General features: G+C 48.5%; 6 protein-coding genes and 1 long non-coding RNA gene across 7 annotated transcripts; 4 read left to right on the forward strand and 3 right to left on the reverse strand.

The window, feature by feature from the left end:
* Window positions 1-648: 648 nt before the first annotated feature.
* Window positions 649-17,079, reverse strand: LOC117895483. The gene is given in 9 exon segments (XM_034803166.1): window positions 649-1,369; window positions 1,432-3,144; window positions 3,147-8,487; window positions 8,548-8,758; window positions 8,821-9,449; window positions 9,688-12,265; window positions 12,565-12,567; window positions 15,814-16,045; window positions 16,927-17,079. Coding segments are annotated over 5 exon segments (9,885 nt in total). The 5' UTR covers window positions 11,703-12,265; window positions 12,565-12,567; window positions 15,814-16,045; window positions 16,927-17,079; the 3' UTR covers window positions 649-1,369; window positions 1,432-1,455.
* On the forward strand, window positions 15,371-15,959 carry LOC117895541. The gene is made up of 2 exons (XR_004648936.1): window positions 15,371-15,604; window positions 15,675-15,959. It is a non-coding gene; the product is annotated as an uncharacterized LOC117895541 (long non-coding RNA).
* A 647-nt stretch (window positions 17,080-17,726) lies between the features above and the next one.
* Window positions 17,727-19,781, forward strand: LOC117895490 (GATOR complex protein NPRL3). The gene is made up of 2 exons (XM_034803186.1): window positions 17,727-17,888; window positions 17,948-19,781. The coding sequence occupies exons 1-2, from the start codon at window positions 17,755-17,757 to the stop codon at window positions 19,710-19,712; spliced, it is 1,899 nt and encodes a 632-aa protein (XP_034659077.1). The 5' UTR covers window positions 17,727-17,754; the 3' UTR covers window positions 19,713-19,781.
* A 318-nt stretch (window positions 19,782-20,099) lies between these two features.
* LOC117895497 (nucleobindin-2) lies at window positions 20,100-22,405 on the forward strand. The gene is made up of 3 exons (XM_034803192.1): window positions 20,100-20,462; window positions 20,526-21,688; window positions 21,911-22,405. Exons 1-3 carry the CDS (start codon window positions 20,199-20,201, stop codon window positions 22,041-22,043), a joined length of 1,560 nt encoding a protein of 519 aa, XP_034659083.1. The 5' UTR covers window positions 20,100-20,198; the 3' UTR covers window positions 22,044-22,405.
* A 233-nt stretch (window positions 22,406-22,638) lies between these two features.
* Window positions 22,639-22,941, reverse strand: LOC117895534 (protein new-glue 1-like). The gene has a single exon (XM_034803241.1). It carries the CDS (start codon window positions 22,928-22,930, stop codon window positions 22,649-22,651), a length of 282 nt encoding a protein of 93 aa, XP_034659132.1. The 5' UTR covers window positions 22,931-22,941; the 3' UTR covers window positions 22,639-22,648.
* Window positions 22,942-23,110: 169 nt separating this feature from the next.
* On the forward strand, window positions 23,111-23,961 carry LOC117895533 (protein new-glue 1-like). The gene has a single exon (XM_034803240.1). The coding sequence runs from the start codon at window positions 23,628-23,630 to the stop codon at window positions 23,907-23,909; it is 282 nt and encodes a 93-aa protein (XP_034659131.1). The 5' UTR covers window positions 23,111-23,627; the 3' UTR covers window positions 23,910-23,961.
* Window positions 23,962-24,648: 687 nt separating this feature from the next.
* On the reverse strand, window positions 24,649-25,755 carry LOC117895532 (protein new-glue 1-like). The gene is made up of 2 exons (XM_034803239.1): window positions 25,373-25,755; window positions 24,649-24,984 (listed from the first exon to the last, which is right to left on the reverse strand). The coding sequence occupies exon 2, from the start codon at window positions 24,953-24,955 to the stop codon at window positions 24,674-24,676; it is 282 nt and encodes a 93-aa protein (XP_034659130.1). The 5' UTR covers window positions 24,956-24,984; window positions 25,373-25,755; the 3' UTR covers window positions 24,649-24,673.
* Between the last annotated feature and the right edge of the window lie 502 nt (window positions 25,756-26,257).

Below are 26,257 nucleotides of genomic sequence, written 5' to 3' on the forward strand. Positions count from 1 at the left end.
ATCCGTTGGTAAGCATAGATCAGAATTGATTTCGATTTATATCCTTATGGCGCACAACCATAAATTACTTTCTGCTAATTTACTTTGGATACAAATTGTTCATAAAAACTAAACATATTTTTGTTAGAACAAATGACGTTTAACCTTTAGGAATAATTTTACTTGGTAGTAGTGTTAGAATTTCAAAAGTTAAAAAAAAAGTCTAATTCAAAATATGTAAATGGCTTCGGAAACTTGTTGATCAGCTGTTGCCTGTATATACACGTTGTCATCGCGGTTCGTTCGCTCAATCGAACCTCGCTTTGTACTCTTTTTCAATGTTGAACTTACGCTGTACTGTATAACTTGTTTATAATATGCGGTGCGATACACGGTACGTCGTCATATCCTCGCTTATAATATGATCAAGATGTACATATATTCTATGGTATATACAGATATTTAACATTATTTACGTTTGTATGTGTATCTTGTCGATAACAGATTGGTTTGCATTTTTTATTCTCTCTGTTTTGTTGTTTGAGTGTTTGTTTAAAATTATTATTTACATTTGCTTTTTCTGGGTGTTTCTTTGTTATGTTCTCTTCTGTTCTGTTCAGTGTGTGTTCGGGTATCGGTATCGGGTAAATATGATGTTAAAATGTTTTAATAGCTGATATTTCGTTTTTGTTTATTAGTAAAATTAAACGTAATTCCATGGGTAAAATGAAATTTAATCAAATAGAATGGGAGAATCTCCACCCTCCACTTGCTCGCTCGCAGCTTTAGGCTCTCCTGCTTCCGCTATGGGTTTATCGAAACTCGTCTCTTGATTTGAGTCAACTTAGGGTCTAGAATACATATTTAATAACGAAACGATGCCAGAAGGGTCTCCCTAACGTCTCAAATAACTTCAGTTTTCGCCGCCTAATCTGCTACACTACATTCTAAGTAAGTTAATTCGTATATAGTATCTTTATATAGGGCTATATATATATCGTATATAGTAGGTTGTTGGTTTCTTTCTCGATAAGTAATAGAATTGGCTTCTTTGCTGTGACAAAAAACGAGACTATTAATTAACTAATTAGTGTATCAAAAAGTGTTTCTTCTAGTTACGTTTCTTTTCATTTCTTGTTTTGTTTTGTGTTTGTTTTTGTTTGCTTTGCAAGCTATTCCGATTGATTATTTACATTGAGTTGGATTGTATTGGATCTTGTTCTTTGATTTTCTGAATTGAAAAAAGTGAGTTTTTTTATTGTTGGTGTGTGTAAGAAAAGCGAGTCTGTAACGTGGAAAATGATTTGATTTCGTCAGCAATTTCTCATGATCGTTGTTCTTATTGGAGTTTCTTGATTTCCGTTTTAGGTCGATTGTTTCTTACGCTTTTCTGTGGATTAAATGTAGTTTAAATGCTCGTTCCTTTTTGAAAATCTCAGTAGCCACACTTACCCGTCGTTTCAGATGCCATCCAGCCTACCTCCCGCTGCCAGTCACCTTCTCATTGACCTTTGCAGATATCGGGCCACCAGCGGCGCCCCTCCGCTCAATCACCCGCGAGTCGCAGGAAATGGTCCGCTGCATGAAGCGTGAGCGTTCGCTAATCTTCTCCTGCTGCTGCTCGAGCAGCGTGGGTGCCGCATTGAAGTGTCCTCCTGCGCCAGGGATAAGCTGATATTTGGTAGAGGTGCCAGCAGGATTCGCCCTCGGTTCCATCTTGAGCTTACCATCGAACATGTTTAGCTTCTGAGCCGTGCTCAGCATTATGTTTACATTGCTCAAAGTAGTGTCAGCGGACGGTAGCTTCTTAATCGGTCCTCCACCCGAGATGCCAACGCCTGGCACTTGCTGTAGATTCTTGAGGCTGCTGCTGCCAGTATTAATCGCAGTTCCAGTCACACTGGAACTTCCCTTGCTGGGGGTGTTGTTGGTGTTAAGGCCGCTGCTGATGTTGTTTTGATGCTGATGCTGCTGTACACTGATAGAGTTTCGGCGCTCGCGCATGGCTGCCTGGAAACGATCCGGCGACTGCAGCGCGCCCCTATTGATTGTCTGCGGCTGTGCAAACCCAAGATTAATGGAGGTGGGCGTTGTTGGAGTGGTGGGACTGGGCGTATCCACCGACGGACGATGCCGCATGCGATACTCGCTGATTGAGAGCTTACGCTTGGGCATGGGCGCGGGCTCCGGCTGCGTAAGCATGGGGTTCAGGCGAGGATCACAATTGGCGGTGCGCGTGTATATCTTCAGGTGCGTAGTGGCTGGCGGCGGCATATCCAGCGAAGTAACGACGGGACTGGCGCACAAGACAGGCGTGACTGCTGCTCCTGGACTAGGCTTCACCACAGCCAGGCTGGGAAACCCTGGCGCAGGCATGGGCATGGGCGTGGGCGTAGGTGTGGTTGCCGACTTTGATTTCGTGGAGGCCAGGTACTCGGCCAGGCTGGGCATGCTGCTACTGCTGTTGCTGCAGGCTGGTGGCGGCTCTTGGGCCTTGCCGTAGATGGAGGGGTAATAGGGGAGCTGCATTTTGGAAGCCAATTCCTGTGGGGTTTTGGGTGCTGGATTGGGCTGCGTAATCAATACTGGAATGGGGGCAGCCTTTGGCGTCGGCGTTGGAGTTGGAGCAACGTGTGAGTGCACAGTGGGAATCGGAATTGGAGTTGCAGTTGGAGTGGCTGGCTTCTGTTGCATGTTATTGTTGACCTTTAGCTTGCCTTCCTTTTCCTTCTCCTTTTCCTTTTCGCGCTCCTTATCCTTGCTCTTTTGCTTCTCCGCCTTTCGCTTCTCTCGATCCTTCTTCTTCGACTTCTTCTCCTTCTTTTCCTTCTTGATCAAGAGTGCTGCCTGTAAGAGCGCCTGCTGCTGCTGACGACTCCCGCACATGGACTCCCGCCTGCGGCTGATATTTGGCAGCTTTCCACTGGCGAAGGCCGCAGGCCGGCTCATTGGACCACCACCGGGATTAGCCTCATGGTGATTGTTCTCCTTCCGGTGTTGCTGCTGTTGCACGACTATCGGAGCGGCTGTGGCTATGGCTGTAGCCGTGGGAGTGCCCTGTGCCTTGCTGCTGTTCAGCAGAATGCTGCTGCTAAGGATCTGGCTGTTCGGTTTGGTCAGCTCCTGCTCAAAGTTAGTCTGGCGTTTCTTGGTCGGAGCCGGAGTCAGCAATGAAGGGGAAGCGCTGCCAGAGCCGGGGTGACTGGTGTCACGCACATGGACATGGTGCGACGACGCATCTGTTGCTGCTGCTGCTGCTCCACACTGTTGTTGGGTGTGTGTGGGATGTGCTTTGTCTTTCCATTGGCTGTGGCCACCGGAAGATTGGGAGCTGCTGCTGCTGCTGTAGCTGGAGCAACAACTGGAGCAATAGCTGGGGAGGCTTTGGAATCCGGACGTGGGGATGCCTGCGGCTGCTGTTTCTTCTTTTGTTCAACAGCTACATGCGCTCCCGGGTGAGTGGCTGCAGCCTTCTGCTTATCCTTATCCTTATCCTTAGACTTTTTCTTCTCCTTTTTGGACTTCTTCGGCTGTTTGTCCTTCTCGCGCTTCTCATCCTTTTCCTTGGATGATGACTTCTTGGTCTCCGACCCGCTGCCGCTGCTGCTCTTGTTGCTGGACGTTGTCGATGATGATGATGCCACTGCCACTGCCACCGCAGCTGCTGCAGCGGCTGCTGCCGCCTTCTTATTCCTTGACTGCAAATAGGAAATGTTCTGCTCATGGAAGGACAGCAAACGTTCCTGGATATCGATTTCGGTGAGACTTTTTGTGCTGCTGTTCGATGCAGTTACAGCTGGCACTGCCGGGGCAGCTATTGGTGTGGGAATTGCTGCCGCTGATGCTGCTGCTGATGCAACGGTCGGCAATATGGTCACGGCCACTTCTGCTTGCTTTGAGGGCTGCTGAGGCTGTAACGTTGAAGGTGGTGTAGGCGGCTCCTGTTTTGGTTTCTTTGGCAGATCCTCCTTCGCCTTAACAGTTTGCGGACGGGAATTGCTGGATCCTCCTGATGCTGGTGCTTGTGCGACCGCTGTGGTTATGGCTGTACTGCGCAGTAGAGACTCTCCCGGCTTGGGCTCAGCTTTTAGTTGCTCCAACTTGGGTGCCTCCGTCTCTGGCTTGACCACCTTTGGTGGTGCGTCAACTTTCGGAGCCTCCACCTTAGTCTCGAGTTTAGGCTCTTCTTGTTGCTGGAGCTGTGGCTGTGACTGTTCCTGGGGCTGCCGCTGCTTCTCGCGAAGTTCCCTTTCCTCACGTTCCTCCTCCTCGCGCTTCACCTTCACCATCTCCTCGAACTTGTCACAGGCCTGACTCTCCTCACGCTCCACATCGATCTTAACATCATCTGCCGCTGCACTGGTGTCCTCAGGCTCGATCTTGACCAGATTGTCTTCGGCTACGATTTGCTGTGCACCAGGACTGGGCGAACGCAATATGTCCACATCATCGTCTTGCTCCTGGTGATGCAGGTGATGGTTGTGTCTGTGATTATGGTTGTGCACATCCAACAGCTCTGTTTCCGTCTCCACCTTCAGCGGCACAATAACATCCACCTCTTCCATGGCATCGACATCCTTGGCATCACCAATCACATCGATATGCGGCTCATCCGTCTCCACATTGCCTGCGGCTGTGGCTCCGTTGCTGATCACCAAACGACGCTTCTTCAGCGGCGTACTGAATCCATTGGACAGCGGTGAGATCACGTGCATTTGGGGTGCGGTCGTGGCGGCAGCAGGCGATTGCTGCTGCTGGAGTCCCTCCTCTGGATCTGGGGTTGTCTCCTCGCTAATGGCCTGACGCAGCCAGCGCTTCTTCACCGACGAATTATTCTGCAGGGGGAGGTGAAGCTGCTCCCTAGGTGTCGCCTGTATGGCTGCGGATGTGGTCGATTCCGCCTGGTGGATGAACTGCTCCACCTTTTGGAGAGCTGGCGCTGGTGAAGATTGAACCTGCTGCTGCAGTTGTTCTCTCTCGCCATTGATCTCACACATTGCCGCCTGGACAAGGCTGTCCAACCCGGACTGCTGCGATTCACACTGTTCCGCCTGCTGGAACCAGCTGGACATGAGTGTCTTCTTGGTCTTGGCACCGCCTGGCGGGTACTTGAATTCCCCCATGGAGGCGGGCGAGGACATGGCTGCCGGCGACTGCAGCGGCTGCTCCAGCGGTCCCATGGCGGCCTCAATCAGCAGACAAGCACTGCTCACGGATGCCGGAGTGCCCTGCTGCGACTGCGACTGTGGAGTAGGCGACTTGAAAGAATCGCTGGCCGCGGATGTGTTGTGTGCCAAAGACAAAAGTAGGCCAGCCGCCTGATCCACTGTCTGATGGTGTGGATGCTGCTGCTGCTGCACGTGATCCTCGGACTCCGAGTTGGTCAGCGCATGCGAGTCGCAATCGGACTCCAAGAGGACACTCTTCCTGCGCTTGTTGTTCAGTCCTCCGTTGTTGTTGTTGTAGCTGCGACTGACATTACGCTTCCGTCGGTTCCTGCGCTGCGGCGTTACACCCGAGTTGATGCCCGTTGGAGTCTCGGCATCTTCGCTGATGGAGATGGACCTACGCCGCTTGCCACATGGCGAGGCAGGTGAGTTGCTCGCCTGCCGCTTGCCACCGCTTTGACGAGTCTCCTTTTTACCCCGTGCCTCCCGCTTTTCCATGTTATCAATGGCTCGTATGATGGCCGCCAGCTTGCGGTCCTCACGCGATGGCTTCTTGCCATCCTTGGCCGCCGTGCGTGGAGGCGGCGTGTCACTGGGTCCGTCGTCTTCCTTCGATTCAACTGTCGGCGATGTTTCTGCAACTGCAGCTGGTGCTGCTACTTGCTGTTGTTGCTGCCTGATGGGCGTTTTCCTTGTGCCAGTCACTGGAGCAGGCGAAGGAGTAGAGATACTTATGTTGTTGGCAGCCGTCGGAACGCTCTTCACAGTGAGTACTTTGGTTGGTGGAGTCACCTGAATAGTCGAATAGATGACCTGTTGTTGTGGCTGTTGCGGTGACTGCTGCTGCTGCTGTGACTGTTGTTGGTGCTGCTGTTGCTGCTGTTGCAATTGTTGTTGATGCTGATTCAGCTGCTGCTGTTGTAAGAGAGTCTGTGGCGGCATTTGATGATGTTGCTGCTGCTGCTGCTGCTGCTGTGGTGCTATCACTTTAATTGGCGTTACAATATGTGAAGTGGGTGCGGCATGCAATGTTTGCAGTGCACTAACTGCCATTCGAGCTTCATCAGCCATTTGCTGTTGCTGTTGCTGCTGCTGCTGTCTCTGTTGCTGTTTAAGAAACGTTTGTTGCACTTGCTGCTGTTGCTGCTGCTGCGGCATTTGATGTTGCGGTGACACAAGTTTCTGTACTACATGCCGTTGCGGAGATTGTTGTTGCTGCTGCTGAACAAAATAGGTGGCCATGGGTCGCTGGGCAGCCGCAGCAGCTGCTATAACAGCCAGAGGCTCCTGTGGCAGATGCTGCTGTGGCTGCTGCAACAGCGATGACTTCTGTGGTGTTGGTGGTAGTACAACTTGCTGCAATTGCTGCTGCTGCTGCTGCTGAGGCGATGCAACCACCTGCAACTGAGGCGACAGTAACATGGGCGTGGGCAGCGAAGCAAGTATCTGTTGCTGCTGCTGTGTTGGACTTCGTTGCAGCAGGGACAGCTGAGCAGGCGGTGCTCCAATCTGTATATGTGACTGTTGATGCTGCTGCTGCAGTGTTGGTGACTGCAGCTGGATGGGCGTCGGAGATGGAATGGAGACCGATGGCGATGAAGACGAGGTGCAGATGCCCGAGTCGTGCAACACACTGGACATGGACACCGAGCAGGAGTTGTTGCTGCTGTTGCTGCCTCCGCTGTTGCTGCACAGGACGGCAGCAACAGGCGGCGTGTTCTGGGTGCAGGCAGCAGCAGGAGATGGCTTAAAGCCAATATTCAGTTGGCTCAGCTGCGGACTGTTGAGCCCCATGTGGCTACTCTCCCCACTGGACGAGGTGGAACGGTTTCTGGCACTGGGCCCTGCAACTCCTGTAACTCCTGCACCAGTGCTCACTCCCAGGCCCATCATCAGTTGAATGGCTGCTGCACTGTTGGCCGCCACTGCAGCTGAGGCCTTGTTGCGATGACTGCTCCGTGGCTGAGTCGGCGGCGCTTGCAGTTGCTGCTGCACGGCCAGTGGCAGTGCAAAAAGGCAATCGGTTCCCAAGTCACAGGCGCAGCGCGTGCTCGTCGGTTGTATGACAGCGGCATGGGACTTCTTGTGCTCCACGGCAGCCAAATCGTGCGGCTCGTGACGCACCGTGATCTCCGTCTGAGCTCGGATGTGCGTCAGTGCCACAATGTACAGGTGGAGCGTTCCCTTTTCGAAATAGTGCTGCAATTCCGCATTGGGTCGGCACGATCTACGAACGAAGCGAGCATCGTTGCCGTATGTGCGCGTATCCACGCACACCTCCGGGCCCTTGAGATAGGCGGGCGGTTGCTGCTGCTCATGCGGTGCGCTTCCGTCCGGGCGCAGCGTCTGCATGGGAGCCTCCACGCCGGGTAGCTGGTAGAAGAACACAAACTGTCCAGGCGTCTTGTGGGCCTTGAAGCTGTTTAGGTAGTTACTGGGCGGCGGTGTGTTCATGTTGACGGTGGGATTCTGGGTTCGGAACTGGGTGGTGAGCATGTACTTGCCGCGCAGCTCGTGGATGGGCGCGTGCGGGGAGAGGTCGACGCTGCTGATGAGCACCTTGGCCCCCGCATAGGGTATGAGCTGGGCCCGCTGCTCCAGCTCGTTGGCGGCACTCGAGATCTGGATTTGTCGCAGGGCCTTGTTCTCCGTGTTCTGGATGCTCTGCAGCAGGCTCGGCTGTTTCTGTATGGCATGCAGGCGAGCCCGCAGCTCTGGAGAGTAGTGATTGGTCACCGCGTACTCGTAGTTCTCGATCCACAACCGCAGATTGGCGGCATGCTTCTCGGCCGCTGTCAGAGCGGGACTGCTGCCGCTTCCTCCAGCTCCATCGCCGCCTGACTTGGACTTGCGTTTGCTGCTCTTCTTGCTGGGCTTCCCGCCGCCGCCACTGGGATTGAGGCTGCTGTTTTTGTCACCCCCAGCGCCGCCTCCACCGCTCTTTTTGTTTTTCTTGAGCGTAGCTGATCCCGTGGTGCCATCTTTGGTTTTTTTGGACTTTTTCGACATGCCGGTGCCCGTGGCATATCCTCCATTCAGACCCGATGTCAGACGATGTTGCTGCTGGTTGTCCTCCGAAATGGCAAGACCAGCTCCAGCTCCAGCGGAAAGTAATCCTCCTACTCCAGTCATGCCACCAGCCACTGCAGTACCCGCTGCAATGGCGGCAGCTCCGTTTGCCGCCTGCGTTGCCACCAACAGCATCTGCTCTCGGCGCTTCTGGCGTTGCAATGCCCTGGCCCTGGCCTTATCGACGGCACGCGGCTCACACAACTCGCACTTGTAGAACTCGGGAATGTTCAAGCGATCGATGCCCATGCAGTCCACATGTTGCCATACCCTAGAAGACATCGGTTAAGGTTGTTATGTGATTTCTGAAACGGAAATTTATGCAACTTACGAGCACTTGTCGCAGCAGATCATGTAGCCATCATCGAGGGTCAAATCACAAATGCAGCGCGTGACGGAATCATCCTCAGCCTCAGCCTCGGGCGCTGTCTCCGTCTCCTCGCCCGGATCCATGTCGATGCCGGCCAATCCCAATCCCAAGCGAGAACTGCTGCTGATGGCCGAGTGTGCATCATCGTCCGTGGCGTGAACATGGCGAGCAACTGCAAACGATTCGAGTATAAACATAATCTTCTTCGAAAATATCTTCGTAGCTTATACTCACTCTGCTGACCATAGGCGCCATAAGTGCCATAACCGCCGGCTGTGGGTGTAGGTGCGGCTGCCCCACCGGCCACTGTCGCTCCAATGCCGCCCAGCGACCATTGCTGCGGTTGTGCCGATCCCGAACCAGTTGTTGCCGCTGTATTTGCCGCCGCCTGCGCCTGTTGCTGTGGCTGTGGCAGCTGCTGTTGCGAGGCGTAGGTATGATCCTGTGTGATGGCATGCACCTGCTGCAAACGCAGATCCTGGGTCTGCACGGGCACTGGACGCACCTCCTCAATGAACAGATCCTCATCCTGGTTCGGACCCAATTGCGGTTGCTGATGCTGCGGCTGTTGCAGGTTTGGAGGAGTGGCCTTCATTGCTGCCGCAGGCGAGGACGATGGTGAGGGCGATGCCCCCTCTTCAGAGACACTTGTGGCACTAACGGGCTGTACATGAACAGGCGACGCTGGAATATTCATTGCTGTGATGGTCGATGGTCCATTGCTGGTGCGATTACTGCCATTAAAGTTTCCTATAATTTGACCTATTGTGCTTCCAGCTTTGCTCATTGTACTTCCAATTTGATTGCTTCCCAATTGATTATTGCTGCTACTGCTGCTAGTAATTATGCTGCTGTTGCCGGTGCTGCAAAGCAGAATATAAATATTTACTATTAGACCCTGACATTTGAATTTTGACAGTTATCGATGAGTGCATCGAGAAACATTGATATGTATCGCCATATCGCGATAGTTTCTATCGACTTCCCAATTGTACTAATCAAAAAATTTGCATTTACAATTGGGAACCATAAGCAGGGATTTATAGTGTACATGCATAATTTTATAAATCTTTATAATTAATTAACAAAAAAGTAAATTACCCAAGCTTGTTGTAATACTCGATTACAGTGGGTGCTTTGCGCGCACTGCCTATCGCTGCATCGTGTTGTTGTTGTTGGTGGTGCTGCTGCTGCTGCTTTCGCTCCAGGGAAGCTGCCCGACTGCTGGGCGCACTCACGGACTGACGTCTCGCCGCCGTTGCAGATGACATGTATGAGGAGATGGCAGCACTGCCGCTTGCAAATCCATGCGACGATATGCTAACAGAAGGTGTGCTAGCTAGACTGACGGGAGGATTCGCCCCCACAGTTAGAAACGAGGGCGACGTAACCTTCGCAGATGTCTGGAAGTGCGTCAGCAGTAGATTTCCAGCTGGATTGGCTCCACCCGACGGGGATGCTGTACTGTTCGCCACTGTCACCACACCTCCATTGCTGCTGCTGTTGTTGCTGCTGCTACTGCTATATATTATTTGGGTGGGTGGAGGCATTTGGGTGCTGCCACTGCCACTACCAGGCGTCTGATGAAAGCGCTGCTGCTGCTGGCTGTAGGACTTCTGGGCCATGCTCTGCAGAATGCGAGCCGAGAGCTCGTCCGTCATCTGGGTGCCATTGACAATCACCACGTCGTCGGTGACCAGCGAGGACGAAGTCCTGTCCAAGTGTTGCTCGTTGTCGCTGCTGCCACTGCTGTTGTAGTGGGTTCGCTTCTGCAGCGCCTGCAATTGATGCTGCTGGGGATGCTGCTGGATGACGGTCCCATGGGAGTTGACAAACTTTATGGTGCCAGCAGTGGTCGTTAGTCCCGTACCCAGGCCCTGCCCCTGCTGTTGCTGCTGCAGCAGATATCCGGCGGCCGTGGTATTGGTCGCTGATGTTTTGTGCTGCAGCTGTGTACCCTGCGGCAAACTTATCTGCTGCTGCACATACTTGCTGTTCAGTTTTGTGACCTTCGTTGGCGTCGACAGTGACATTCCCTGTTTGGCATAGCTCGCTTGGTGCTGCGGCTGCGGATGCTGCTGCTGCTGCGGTAGGGCAGCTATAGACAGGGACGTTGACTGTTTCACAAACTTTGTCTTGGTTCCTGCCTTGTAGGACTGCTGCTGCTGCTGTTGTTGCTGCTGCTGCTGGTGGAGCGAAATGAAGTTCTTCAGCTGTTGTGCCTGCAATTGTTGTTGCTGTTGCTGCTGCTGTTGTTGCTGTTGCTGCAGCATGTTGCCCATGCTCTTGAACGTGATCTTCTGATTGGCCTTCTTCAGGAGCGCTGCATTTGCCACAGTCGTCGCCGTGGCATTCACATACTTGGGCTGCGCCGGCTGAACAATTATCTGAGGCGGATTCGCCGAGTGCTGGCTAACTGGGACATACGACTGCAGGCGGGTGGCCACCCGGGATCCCAGGGTAACCTTCTGCAAGGTGGCCTGCTGCTGGTTCTGCTGCTGCTGCTGTTGCGCCTTAAACGCACTGATGCTGCCGAATTTCTGGGGCTGCTGTTGCTGCTGTTGCAGTCCCTTTGCGGGCGAGGCCGTGACATACGGCAAATTCTTGGCGCCCATATAATTGAGCTGGTGCTGCTGCTGGGTGCCAGGCGTCCCAGGCGCCTGCTTGGACAGGACCGTGAGATTGCTGAGAAGCAGCTTAGAGTTGTGTGGCGGGGCAGCAGCTCCGGCATCGATAATGACGTTGCTGGTGCTACCGTCAGTGGTCACAATCTTATAGATCTGGGGATTGATCAGCTCCTGCGTAGAACCGCCTGCTCCCGATGCGGCCCCCGCGGCTGTGGTACGCACGGCGTATTTCTGAGTGGAGGGTGGAGGCTGGGACAGACTTTGGCTGGCGCTGAGTATCTGGCGTGTGCTAATCGACATTCGACGGTGCATAATGCGCTGCAGCTGCGCCTGCGTGGACAGGCTACTGCCATCGATGACAATGTGCGGAGGCCCACCCCCGACCCGGCTGATGCTACTGCTGCTGCTGCTCGTGCTGCTGACACTTCCGCTGCCGCCGCTGCTGCTACTAACGGCCGGCTCCACGAAGACTGTGTCGTGCGTGGGCATGATTCTTTTGGGTTCTGGGTTGCGTTTAGATCGCTTTTTTAGCTAAAATTATATTTATTTTTGTGTAGAGAGGGACTGCTTTAAGTTCAGATTACTCGCTTAGTTGAGTTCGGTTCGCGTTTTGTCGTTTCACAACACTACTTCACTGGCAAGGCAGTCATGTTGCTGCTGGTGCTGGAGCTGTAGCTGTAGCTGGTTCGGTGTGCCCCCAAAGTATTGGGGGCTTAATGCATAACCAGAAATGCTTTCTTCGTCCCCGGCTCTGGTACTGGTACTGGCAATGGCACTGCTGGCCTGCTGCTGACTGGCTCCTAACGGTAATGGTTGGTGGTGCGCGTTCGAATTGCATAGACGGTGTCCAACACTGTGCCACATTACATTGTCAGCCATTACAACCATAACTGTGCGCGATTTGATATTCTTCAGCGTCGTCGTTTCTGCCTCTTCCGTTGCTGCTTTGCCTCCACTATTATCTCCAGTTAATCTCGTTGTCCGTCGTTGTATGTTGCGACTTCTTATCCGTTTGGTATAATGTATTTTACATAAACGTTCTTTCGTTGTTGCTGAAATTTAAAAATAAGGAAAAACATTAGTAAACAATTGAAAGCTCTGGTACTTATCGATAATATGTGCACCCATCTCTAAGATGTAGGCGCGGCATTGCCAACTGCAATTCGAAATCGCGTTATGTAACATAACAAATCAGATGCATAGTGCTGCCAACGGGCGCCAAAAACACGCATGCGCATTGCGCATTGAAAACAGCAATACACGCGCGTGCTATTGTGCGAGATTTTTCGTGTTCCCTTTTGGAACGCGATTCGTGGTTGCCTCTGCTGCTACTACCTCGCCTTTGCTGCACTTGCTTTAAACTTGAATGCGGCAGCAGCAGCATCATATAGCAGAACTACTGGCGAAAGGAGCGCCAAAGCAAAGAGTAAGGGACGTCGTCAGTGCAATGCAAAAACCAACAACATTCAGCACTTGTTCATATAGCTTGAACAAAAACCCGTTTATTTCGTTTTGTTGCGTTTTGCTATTTCTAGCCTAGCAGTACGCCGAAGATCATCAAGTACACAACACTCGCGCAATAACAATAACAATCATTTTGAAATCGATTTTAAAATCCGATTCCTTTTCCCTTCAAACTATTCTTTGTCAATGCTTCTGGGTCCCCCTCCCATGCACAAATACACACACATACCATTGGAATGTTTTTCTATCCATTCCTCTAATTTCATATTTATTGCCAGCTCTCCTTTCGCGTCGCCATTCGCATGCCAAAGCAAAGCAAAAAGTGAATGCACTAATTTTGCCTTGGCATCCGGCGCGGCGCGGCATTCATTGCTAGTTTTTTTTTTCTTTTGTATCTATTACAAGTTGTTTCTCTCTGCTTGCACTTGGCTCTACCCACACACATGCAGACTCGTATTAAAACCCGCAAATGTGTGTGTGTTCGGTGCCAATTTGCGCCTATTGTCTGGCATTAGATATAATTTCTAATTGAAATAGAGCCAGGCAGGCGCATTTTGTTCCCCAATCGAATTGGCTACGCGAAACGAAGCAAGAACAATCAACGAAAAGAGAATTCAGAAAGTACTGTCAATGAGCTTATGTAACCTTTCAGTTTATTTCCTACATTTGTACATATGTACATACTGAACATACTATACAATTATGTAAATTCCGGAATCGAAAGTACTAGTCGAAGCTTGAAAGTCGATTATATAATCTCTATGGTTTATAGCTAGGAGAGATCTCCAACGAAGTCATACATATGTAATGCAGTTGCCCTCCTCCCTCTATTTCCGTTAAATTTTGGGTTACGATTAACACAATAAGTACGAGCAAGCAATGGTCTATGCCCGAACTAAGAAAGCCTCATTTCGTCTCAAAGAAGGGAACTGGGGGGAATCGTAGCTTCAGTAAATTTTGATTTAGGTTACACACATGCAAACAAAAATCTTTAGACAAATTTGTTTGTGTGTGCATCTTACAACGTCTCTATTTAAAAATACACAAGCTCACACACACACATTAACTAGGGAATGAAATGTGAAGAAGCAACGAAACAAATTTTACACATTCTAACAGCAGAATAATCATTGGGAAGAAGGTAAAATCAACCACAGAGCTGTGCACATAGGCATATGAATGTACGTACATACATACATATCTTGTTCATACGCAAAAGCTAACCCTACCCCAACCCCAGCCACAACAGCCATCAACTGAAAGACGCGCCATAAACAAATTACACGGACACCCACACACACCTACAAATAACTTACCGACCGTGAGAGTGAGCGAGAGAGCCGGCTTGTAAAATCGTGCATGAAATGCACGCTGAAAACTTATCGCACACGCATACCAAATCAAATGCATACATATGTATGTATGCATGTACTGACCGCTGCGGTGCTTTCATCGCGTTGTCGTTGCCATGGTTCTGCTGCAGCGACCAGATGAAATAAAACAAACACAAAGAGGAGATACGAAAGCTTATTCTGGAAAAGCGAATGGGTACATACATATGTACATATAGTACATAATTGGGATAGGCAGCGGTCTCTATATCACCGCCGGAATAGTCAAACACCTCTATCTGATTGGCCTACGTGACTGCACTAATACCAGCACTAGCGCATTATAAAAGTATTGACATTGCCATGCTGCTGTACTTTCATTGACAGCCGACCACCCAACCTACACAAAACTACACCTATCCGCTCTGCTCTGGGGGTGCTGGCTAGTCGTACTCTCAACTATTTGCGTCTTAGTTTATTTATTACAGGGATATTTGCAAACATCGATCAATTTCATGGGATTGAATTATTCAGGCGCCAACAACATTGTGCCTGCATGTGGACAGTGTTGAGCAATGTGGGCTGGCCTGACAATGCAACGGAACATGCTCCAATACATCAATGAAATACCAATTGGTCAAAAAGCGGGGCGACCTCCCACGAAACGGCACAAACTGGCGGGAGTTGGGTGGCGGTCTTGGGTAACCTGGGTATGTGACAACCCTTGGAATTATCGAATGCCTTCCTATTCCCTTTCCTCAAATTCGCAATTGTACATTAGTTCTGTGCTGCGCAGGGGAAAAATAAGCGCACCATAAAAACTCGTCTATCAACTTTTGCTTTCATTTTGTGGCGAAAATTCGCGCGTACAGAGCGCAAGACATAAATAACAATTGCAAAAATCACGTATGCGTAAAGAGGAACACAGTAACAGTCACAGTGCGCAGAAGCGGGACAAACATACTACCTAGCCCCTCGTACTCGCACACACTCGTATACGACTGCGGCTAACTTCAGGGCGTACGAGTGTGAAAACGGTGAGAACACGCAATAAAACGATTGACGAAAATAATATGAAAGAAAAGGGAATAAGATCTAAGCGACTAACGTCGCGTCGCGCTGTTCTAACATTCTGGATATTGGATCACGTCAATTTCAATATGGCGGCTGTGGTGCAAAACAGACTTGCAATTATTTACATTATTGAACTTCATTTAGTTTTTTAATATATTTCAAGTTGAAATGGGCATGCAATCTGATGCGCATGTCAAAGCGACGAAAACAAGAAATACACGAATAGGAATACATTTTGTGTGGCAAATGCATTGAAGGTGTGACTGTTTAACATTTGTTTTAAGGGCCTAGTCGCACTTGCACTTAATATGAATCAAACAACTATATTATGACGAAAATTTCAATGTTTTTAACCATATGCGCGGGGCTGGCAACTCTGTGGAGCTCTATTTTGGGCACATCCAGCTTCACGTTGCACAAAGCAGAATCGAAAGCAAAACAAATGAAGGCACTCATGAGTGCGAGGGAGCACGACATATGCACTGCCGTGGGGAGAAACACAAAATCAAAAATGGCGACACGGTATGCGAAAAGTGAATAGAAATGCATCAACAAATATTTAAACCGCTCAAATTTGCATTTAACCAACGAGCTGTATGACAAGTGCAGGTTATGATTAATTGCAAGAATATACTGTTTGGCAATGCCCACGGAAGGTTATCTCCTAATCACAGCACTTTTTCCGGTAAAGGCGCGCATTTCTTACACTTAGTTATTAGCGCTTTACTCACCGTTTATTTTGTTCATTGGAGTCTCACTTCATTTTTCACAACTCTGTTTAATTCGACGGAAAGCTTTGATTTCAAACTTTTGCGTATTTGGCGCACAAAACTCTTTTCACGTTTGCTTTTTACAATACAAATACAATTTGCATACACTTGGGCACTTTTTTGTAGTTCTTTTGAACATTTTCGATGTATAACACTCAAAAGATTTCGCGGCGCTGTTTCGAACGTTTAGTACCTGCACAAAACAAAATGTTTCTACTTTGATTAATCAATTTTATTATTATTAATACCGTATGGCATAAGAAGAAGATGATAAAACGAATGAGGAAAACACATACACGGATGACGCAAATTGTGTGCGTCTGAGCGGGATAGCTAAACATACATCGATGACTACAGCTAGCGTGCCCGTTCTGACGTGTGGCAGAGTCTTGCCAACTGCCTATTATCGGCTATTTTATTTTGTTCGCTAGCTGCCCTGCTTCTTCTTCGTTTCTGTGTTGCACTGCTTCTTTTCTTTAGCCTATTATTACTGTGCCTGGCCATTCCGAAATGCTGTACGTACATTTCGATTTCGCCTTTCCGTCTCTTCGTCGACACTCACACACGCACGCACATATTTCGGTATGTGTAAAATCTATACACACATACATACGGATGTTAGACCACATATACACAAAAGAAAAGTAGTTAAGTGATATTAACTATAAAGCAGCTATTATTAACTTTTCACATTACCCACAGCGCCAAAAAAAACTAACATTTTCTGAGTGACAAAACACTTAATACACCATAACGGTGCAATACTCTGTATGGAAATGCAACTTTTTTGACCATCTATTAGCAATATACACTATGAAAGTAATTTAAAAAAGTACACCACAAGCAAACAAACTATATTTTTTGTACAATTCCCTATACTTCTCCTACACTGGCACAAATACTATATTCATGTGCATATGTATATATAGACCGCTGCCAGTACACGTTTAGCGACATCTCGCTTGCTCTTACGCTCTGCACGTATTTTGCTTCTCACATTGTATCTGTTTTCCTCTTCTCATACACGCTAATAAGAAATCGTTTTCTAAAACTGCATTTAAGAGCCCAACTAACACGTTTCACAGTTAAATTTCATAGTGATGCGATTGCCGCCATCGCATACTATGTTTTTAACTATTTTCCTCAATTTATTTTGTTGTTTTAAGCACAATTTCCACGCGTTTAATTAATGCACCAGTGTGACCGCGGATTTATCGATTAAATATACCGCCTGACCGTATTCCGAAAATACCTTCTCATTTTCAAATTGGTACATAAATATACTGAGAAAAAAAACGAACTTAACCCATGAGTAAACCATGCAAAATAATACTGCTTTCTAAATGTATGTGGATCAATCCTTGTCTTTTTAAAAGAAGATATTACCACATATTACCACAATTCGTACAGTTTTATTATATACGATCGTGTCCTAAGTGCCCCCCCTTAGACCCTCATCCATGAAGTTATGAATGTATCCCATTGTATATAAAATGTCCACAAGATTGCCTAGTTTTTAGCGCTTTTGTTGTATTGCTTACAAAATAAAGTCAAAACTAATAGTATGGTATGTAGCGTAAGAAAATGTATAAATGTAATATAAAGTTAAAGGCGCACACAAAAATACTGGTCGTTTTGTGCGATATCTCCCATTTTTTTATGGGAATGTCTTTCTAGTGTCCCTCTAAGAATTTATTTTTTTCCAACATGGCAATTTTGTACATCCCCTTTTACGTTGATGGAGCTGTGAATCCTTACTAGCTATTAATATTAAACAGAAAATCAAAGTCGAGGAAAATGATTTAAGATTTAATGTATATTTATGGTATAATTTCAGAATGAGAATATTTCCGAGGGTCTGACGGTATATTTTATCGATAATTTCGCGGTCATACTGGTGAGATGGAGGCGAATGTGAATCCTTTGGCGGTGATCCTGGTCTACTTTGATAGCAAGGGCGATCGCCTGCTGTATCGGTATCCGTATCAGACTCTGGGGCAAACTGAGGTGCCCACGGAGGAGCAGCGCAAGTCCAGGTCAGGAGTCCACTGCTGCCGACATCTGCACCCAACTTCAATGCCTTTTGCTCCTACAGAAAACGAAATCCCTATGCCGTCGCCAACACTGACGATCTACTCCAGACGCCCACACACATCAGCCAGGGTCAGCTGCAGGGCTTTGCCGATGATGTCCTGTCCGCTCTCTTTGCCGTCAAGCCGCAGCTGTGCAACCAAAAGTTCGAGCTGAAACTGAACGATGTGAGGTTTGTGAGCCATCCCACGCTGATTCCCCATAAGGAGCAAAGGCCCAGCAATGCCAGCAGCAGTATATCGCTGCCTTCAGCCGGTGGGGCCACTGCCAATCCCGTGCCAGCCGCTTCAGCCACCGTCGTGGCTGTCAAAAAGCAACAGATGCTCATCAACATTGTCTTTGCGCTGCATGCCCAGGCCAGCTACTCGATTGTGAAGTGCTATCACGAGCTAAGCAAACGCCTGGGACTGGCACTCAAGTTTGAGGAACAACGCAGCGGCTATCTTACGGAGCAGACGGCCCACATGGCTCGCACACACGATGAGCAGCAGCAGCAGCCGCTGGAAAGAACCCTCGAGCTGATTGCGGAGAGGTGCAGCCTGGCGCAAGCCCTCAAGTCTATATTTCATGATCTGTGTACCACCGGCCTGCTCAGCACCACACTAAATCAGAATCTGACGCTCTGCTTCTGCCTGCCGGCCAAGGCTCATCAGCTGCACAAGAAGGGCAGCATGGTGGACCCCGAGACGATAGATCGCTGTCTGCGGGCACTCAAGCCGTACCATGGTATGCTCCTGCTGGTGGACTTTGCGGAGCTGCTCGACTGCGTCCCGCCCACGGGGGCCAGGATGTTGTGGCAGCTGGTGGACGCCTACAATCCGCTGATCAGCCTCCAGAGTATGGCCTCCAACGCGGACCTAAGCATCGAGCATGTCTACAAGCTTGTCTCGCACCTGGTCTACTGGGCCAAGGCCACCATCATTTATCCGTTGTGCGAGACGAATGTGTATGTGATTGCGCCAGACGCTCCGCTGCACACAAAGTCGCACCTGGTGGAGAAGTTCTCCACTCGCTTTGCGGGCATGTCCCTGTTCGAGGTCATCTCCGACTTCTCACTGCCCACATCGATTGGGCATTTGACCACGCCCCTACAGCAGCCGGCTCGGCAGGGCATCCTCGCTCAGATGGTGCTGTGGATGCTGCAGCACCACCTGCTCATGCAGCTTCACACCTACGTTCAGTTCATGCCCAACGAGGACGAGTTTGGCGACTCGGCGTCCTGTGGGCATCAGCTGCGTGGAGCCAGTGACGATGAGGGGGACCAGGATCCCGATCAAGACGAGCTGCACGATGGCTCCATGCTGAGCATGTCCAGCCAGCCGTTGCCCGTCCCCGTGCCATCTATCAGTCACCGGCGAGACATCTCCGAGGACCACTCCTCGCTGGCCTCAGACAACATTGCCGTGCAGCCCTCATCCAGCCACAAGTCGAACTTCAGTATGACCGCCTCGCTAAGCACGGACAATTGCGACAGCATCGACTCGATGGAGGATGAGCAGAAGCTGAAGGAGCTGTTGCAGGTCTTTAACGATGCAGATCGGGCCGCCATCCGCCGTATACCCGCCTCGCTCAACGTCGACGACCTGGCGCTGCTGGTCAAGCTCTATCAGATGGGCTACTTCAAGAGCGAGCATCATCTTGAGGAGATCATGTACTTTGAGAACCTGCGGCGTTCCCAGCTACTGCAGTTGCTCGACAAGTTCCGCGACGTGCTGATCATCTATGAGACGGAGGATCCGGCGATTGCCTCCATGTACAATAACAAGTAGTTTAAGTAAGTATCGTGAAGCATTCCAAATGCAGCCAAAACTAATATACGTAATATCTTTTTGTGAATTGATCTTTAAATCGGGGCTCCACTGTGAAACATCATACAGTATTTTGATGTTTGGTATTTTTGTGTGACATTTTGGACGTTGCATATTTTTTTAAATGACAGCTCTCTAGGTCAAACAGGCAGTTTAAAAGTATAAATAACCTATACAAATTTAAACCGCGGATTAGCAGATCGAAATGATTAAATAAGGATAATAATTATTAAGTTACGAGTTCAAAGTTCTTGTTCCAGCTGAAACTATCGTATAGTATATAATGGAATATCTCAGCCAATATTTTGGTATATTTATGAGGGTCTGACTTTTGTCGACAAATCGGCAGTCGCGACACGTCAGAATATTTAATTCTTTTATTTAAATATTTGCACAGTTGTCGAATCAAAACCTCAGGCACGCGCTCAGAACACACCACTCGCAACCATGAAGTGCAAGCAAGCACATAATCTGTCCTTGCTGGGCCTGGCTTTGATTGTTTTCATCGCGATTTCGACGGTGACAGCTTTGCCCGTGACGCAAAACAAAAAAGCGGACGCCAAGGAGGCTGAATCCAGCAGCACCCCCGCCACAGCTGACGTGGAGACGGCTCTGGAGTATGAGCGTTATCTGAGGGAAGTGGTCGAGGCTCTGGAAGCTGATCCCGAGTTTCGACAAAAGCTGGACAAGGCCCCCGAGGCGGACATACGTGTAAGTGTGCAGGGGATTTCCCATATGTTGTAGCGATAACCAAGGTCTTCTGTATTTTTGCAGAGTGGCAAAATAGCTCAAGAGCTTGACTATGTGAATCATCATGTGAGAACAAAGCTTGACGAAATAAAGCGACGAGAGTTGGAGCGACTGCGCGAGCTGGCCAATCAGGCCTATGAGCTAAGGAACGACATCGATCGGAAGCATCTAAAGGTGCCCCTGCATTTGGATCACGACAATGCGCACACTTTCGAGATAGAGGATTTAAAGAAGTTGATTCAGAAAACGTCTGATGATCTGGCCGAGGCAGATCGCAAGCGTCGTGGGGATTTCAAGGAATACGAAATGCAAAAGGAGTTCGAGCGCGAGGCCCAGAAGAAGGAAATGGACGAGGCGTCGCGTAAGAAGTTCGAAGAGGAGCTCAAACAAAAGGAGGAGAAGCACAAGGAGCACGGCAAACTTCACCATCCTGGTAACAAGGCTCAACTGGAAGAGGTATGGGAAAAGCAGGACCACATGGACAAGAATGACTTTGAGCCGAAGACCTTCTTCTCCATCCACGACGTGGACAGCAACGGCTACTGGGACGAGGCCGAAGTGAAGGCCCTGTTTGTCAAGGAACTGGACAAGGTCTATCAAAGTGATCTGCCCGAGGACGATATGCGCGAAAGGGCTGAGGAAATGGAGCGCATGCGTGAGCATTACTTCCAGGAGACGGACACCAATCACGATGGCTTGATCAGCATCGAGGAGTTCATGATGCAAACCACAAAGGACGAGTTCCAGAAGGATCCCGAATGGGAGACCATCGACAAACAGCCGCAATACACTCACGAAGAGTATCTGGAGTACGAGCGCCGCCGCCAGGAGGAAGTGCAAAGAATGATTGCCCAGGGACAACTGCCGCCCCACCCAAATATGCCTCAAGGCTACTACGCAGCGCCGCCACCCGGCGGTGTGGCCTACCATGAAGCGCCGCCAGGAGCTCAGCTCCACTACCAGCAGGCAGAACAGCAGCACGCACAGCAGCAGCAACAATATGCTCAGCAGCAACAGCAATACGCGCAGCAGTACCAGCAGCAGCAATACGGCAATGGACAACCCGTGCAATTGCATCCCAATCAGGTATATCAGCACGCCGGACAGATACCACAACAGCAGCCACAGCCAGTCTATCAGCAGCCGCAGCCCGTGCAGCATCAACAACAGCAGCAGCCGCAGCCCGTGCAGCATCAACAACAGCAGCAGCCGCAGCCCGTGCAGCATCAGCAACAGCAGCAGCCCGTGCAATATCAGCAGCAGCCCGTGCAACAGCAGCAACAACAACCTGTTCAACAACAGCAGCAGCCAGTGCAGCAGCAACAGCCAATACAGCAGCAACCCATTCAACAGCAACAGCAACCCGGAAGCCAGCAACCTGCACAACAACAGCAGCAACCCGTGCAACAACAACAACAACAGCCCCAAGCCCAGCAATTGAATAATCAACATCCGCCATCTGTGCAAAATCAACAGCTTCCGGTACAGCAGCAACAGAAAGAGCATCAACAAAATCAACAAATACCACAGCAGCAACACTAAACATTCCTTTCGATGGTGCATTTGTTATAGTGAAAAACGTATAGAAATCTAATTAAATTTTTGGTTGATTTTGAGACCACTGATTGGACTGAAATGGCAAAACAAAAAACAATTTCTCACTACGATTATATGGCAAGAAAGAAACGAATAAGCGAATGTTGATTCGGTTGCCACATTGTCTTTCCATTGTACTAGTTATCTACTTCTCTCTCCTTTTATACTCTTTCTTCTTCTCCTGTCCCTCTGCATTATGCGAAGTTTTTTTAACGAATTTTTTTGTACATATTACTATTTATACAATATGAGTTTTCATAGCAGAAAAATAAACGATTGGGTCAGACCACGGAAGAAAACTTTACAAATGATTCACGCCTCATCACAGTAGTTCTCGTATAATAAACGATATAAATACGCATAAGTATAAGAGAAGTCGAAATGTTATTGGATAGAGAAAACTATTTCGAAAGCCTACAAAGATGAATCCGAAATCTACAACAATCCCGAGTTGCTGCAGATGCAATAAGAACGCAAGTTGTGCCATTATTATTTCATTCTTTCTTTATATTTCCATCAATATTACAATTTGAATGTTCATTTCAGATCACTCAGTTCCTCCTGCGACGCACCACCACAATGGTCTTGATGCACTTCTTGGGGTTCTTGCACTTCACCTGCTGGCGGGTGTTGCACCAATTGTTTCCCCTCCAGCATCTCCTTGTTGTTTTCTTAGTCGTGGCTGTGGTCACTGAGGCAGCTGTCGTCGTTGTTGTAGCTGCGGATGCAACGGTCGTTGTAGCTGTTGCTGCCTCCGTTGTTGCAGGTGAAGTCTGCGCCAGAGTCACCTGGATGGCCAGAGCAATGAGGGCGGCTACGAACAGGAATTTCATTTTGGATTCGCCTAAATACTTCTGTGAATTTTCTGGAAATTTGTGCAGCTCTTATCGGCCTGATGTGACTGAGTGTTATAATTAACTGACGGGAGATATTGAGTTTTTAAAGGGCTTTTTGGATTCGATTGTTTGTGTTCCGACTTCTGATTTCCGCACACTTCCCTTTTGGAATGTTTATTTGCCAAGCTTTGATTAGCTCTCAACTACGCTAAGCAGACAAAAATGTAAGCCAATAGGAAAGGCAACAGCAAATGTTTGTTCAAGCTGTAAAGCTGTAAATATTCAGTAAGTAGATACGGCGAAGTGTGAGAGAAGGGTGTATAAAATAATTGTAACTCTTATGTGCTGGCAGCTACCTCAGAGAGTGTTTCCTGGTCAATGTACCCGACAGGTGTGTGGTTAATATGGTTACAGTTTTGCTCAAATTATTCAATTGTTCAAACATAATATCTTAGGGCGCATATACGCATGTCAAATATTTGGGTATTTGCTTCGCATTGATACACAATCCATAAGACATAAGAAGTACTCGTACGTTATACATATGTACCATACATATAGTAAACACTGTAGAGGAAAAAACCTAAGCTTGCACTCACTGGATCCCTATAAATAATCCAAGTCGCACTCTTAGCAATCACACAACTTGGTCATCTCTCACCAGTTCCAAATCCAGCTCTAAACTCTATCAAAAATGAAGTTCCTGTTCGTAGCCGCCCTCATTGCTCTGGCCATCCAGGTGACTCTGGCGCAGACTTCACCTGCAACAACGGAGGCAGCAACAGCTACAACGACCGTTGCATCTGCAGCTACAACAACGACGACAGCAGCATCAGTGACCACTGCAACTACCAAGAAAACAACAAGGAGATGCTGGAGGGGAAACAATTGGTGCAACACCCGCCAGCAGGTGAAGTGCAAGAACCCCAAGAAGTGCATCAAGACCATTGTGGTGGTGCGTCGCAGAAGGAACTAAAAATCTAGATATTCCAAAATAACAAACAATAAATATTACGACTGCTCTGAAAGCATAAAAACTTTATATTTACAACCGGCCCATAGGGGTTCTTTTCTTACACGAGAAGTAAGGCATCTAACTTGTCTGGCTCCTGGACATCTAGAATATAGACAGTCAGAGGATTCATAAATTTGTCTGTTCCTTGATATACTGCCAAATACCCAAGCTATCCAATTTTAGCCAAATGTAGCACATTTACATATGTACATATCTATATAAAAATGTATGTATTTGACATTGATCCACCAATTGCGTTATGTCGACTCAGTCGCCTACATAGTTCGAAGTTCAAGGGAAGTTCAACGTTCAGCAAAAGTCGCTATAATTTACATAGTCTATTTTAAAGTTTCTTTGCAAGTGTCGTCGCTTAAATGGGACACATGGACCATGAATCTCCACCGATAATGCTAGTTGCTTGTGAGCCATTATCCAAAGTTATTTGAAGAGCAAAAACAGTCGTTTGGAAATGCTTCCTTTTCAATACATAAGAGCAGCAATAAGTTTTACCGTTTCATGCCACTAGAGGAGACAGGTACCCTCGAGAAGATTCAGAGAAACACAGATCTATCCAACTTCAACTGCGAATTGACGGTGAACGACTATTGTGGCCATCGAATCTATCGGTCTGAATGAGTAATTATCTTTCCTTTCAAAACAATAATACCATTAAATTCTTTTCAATTGATTTATTATTTATTTTGTTGATCTTTCTTAGATGTCATTTAATTCCTCCTGCGACGCACCACCACGATGGTCTTGATGCACTTCTTGGGGTTCTTGCACTTCACTTGCTGGCGGGTGTTGCACCAATTGTTTCCTCTCCAGCATCGCCTAGTGGTTTTCTTGGTCGTTGCAGTGGTCACTGAGGCAGCTGTCGTCGTTGTTGTAGCTGCAGATGCAACGGTCGTTGTAGCTGTTGCTGCCTCCGTTGTTGCAGGTGAAGTTTGTGCCAGAGTCAACTGAATGACCAGAGCGAAAAGGGCGACAACGCAAAGGAACTTCATTTTGGATTGATTTGGTACTGGATTTGGTACTGGTGAGAGATAACCGAGTTGTGTGATTGCTAAGAGTGCGACTTGGATTATTTATAGGGCTCCAGTGAGTGCCAGCTTCTCTGTGTTCCTCTGAGGTGTTTACCCCACATACTTCTAATGTTTTCCCCACATGGAAGAGCAGAATGTAAAAGGAAGGAATCAATACGAAGCAAATACCCAAATATTTGACATGCGTATGTGCGCCCTAAGATATTATGTTTGAACAATTGTAGAATTTGAGCAAAACTGTAACCATATTAACCACACACCAGTTGGGTACTTTGAGAAGGAAATGTGAATAATGCATAAAAACATCTCTTGGGCTCATATTTGGGTTTGCCAACTGAATTTTTATAGCTTACATAACTGGCCAAATATTTGGCTTACATTTTGTGGACTTCTCGCAGCTGGTGCTGGTTCTGGTGGTAGTGCTGGTGCGAATAATAATCGTTGATAGTATAAATAGTAGGGTGAATGCCACATCAATCAATCACAAAACCCGTTGTTCCCATCAAGTCGATAAGTGCTCTACACAGAAGTCCAATTACTCAACATGAAGCTCCTTTTCCTGGTTACTTTGTTCGCTTTGGCCATGCAGCTGGTAGCCTCAGCAACCACAACAACGCAATCATCCGTAACGAAGTGCAAGAACCCGAGCAGGTGCATCAGGACCTACGTGATTGTGACCCGCCGCAGGCTCACATCGGGTTAAATGCTGAACAACCGGAATACTAATGCTAAATAAAGAATATTAACTGAATCTTGTGTTTATCAATGACCGAAAATGCAGTTTTGTATGCCAATCGACAGACGGTATAACCCAGAGCCTACTTTTCCAGAATCTGTGCTTGGCATGTTGTCTCGTGATATTTAGAGGAATGGAAGGGATTTTCCGCCATTCCGCCGCCATTCTACCCTCAAAACCCAAAATAATGTTAATGAAAACCCAAAACCTTGTCTTCGACTTTTATTGAGTTCGTGGTGTATACTGCTGGATCATTTAGCCGCGATTGGATCTCTGGCCACGACGTGCATTAGATCCGCGTCCATTAGAGCGTCCACGAGAGCGTCCGCCTCCACTGCGTCCACCGCGTCCTCCTCCACCGCTGCGTCCCCCTCCTCCACCGCCTCTGCGTCCTCCTCCCCGTTCGCCATCATCACGTCCCCTTCTGCCCCTTCCACGACCGCCCTCGTCGCGTCCTCTGCCACCGCGTCCACAATCACCATCGGGACGACGACGAGGCCTTCTGGTTGAAGCAGATGCTGATGCAG

The sequence above is a fragment of the Drosophila subobscura genome, chromosome J (assembly GCF_008121235.1).
Source record: "Drosophila subobscura isolate 14011-0131.10 chromosome J, UCBerk_Dsub_1.0, whole genome shotgun sequence".
Lineage (NCBI taxonomy): Eukaryota > Metazoa > Arthropoda > Insecta > Diptera > Drosophilidae > Drosophila > Drosophila subobscura.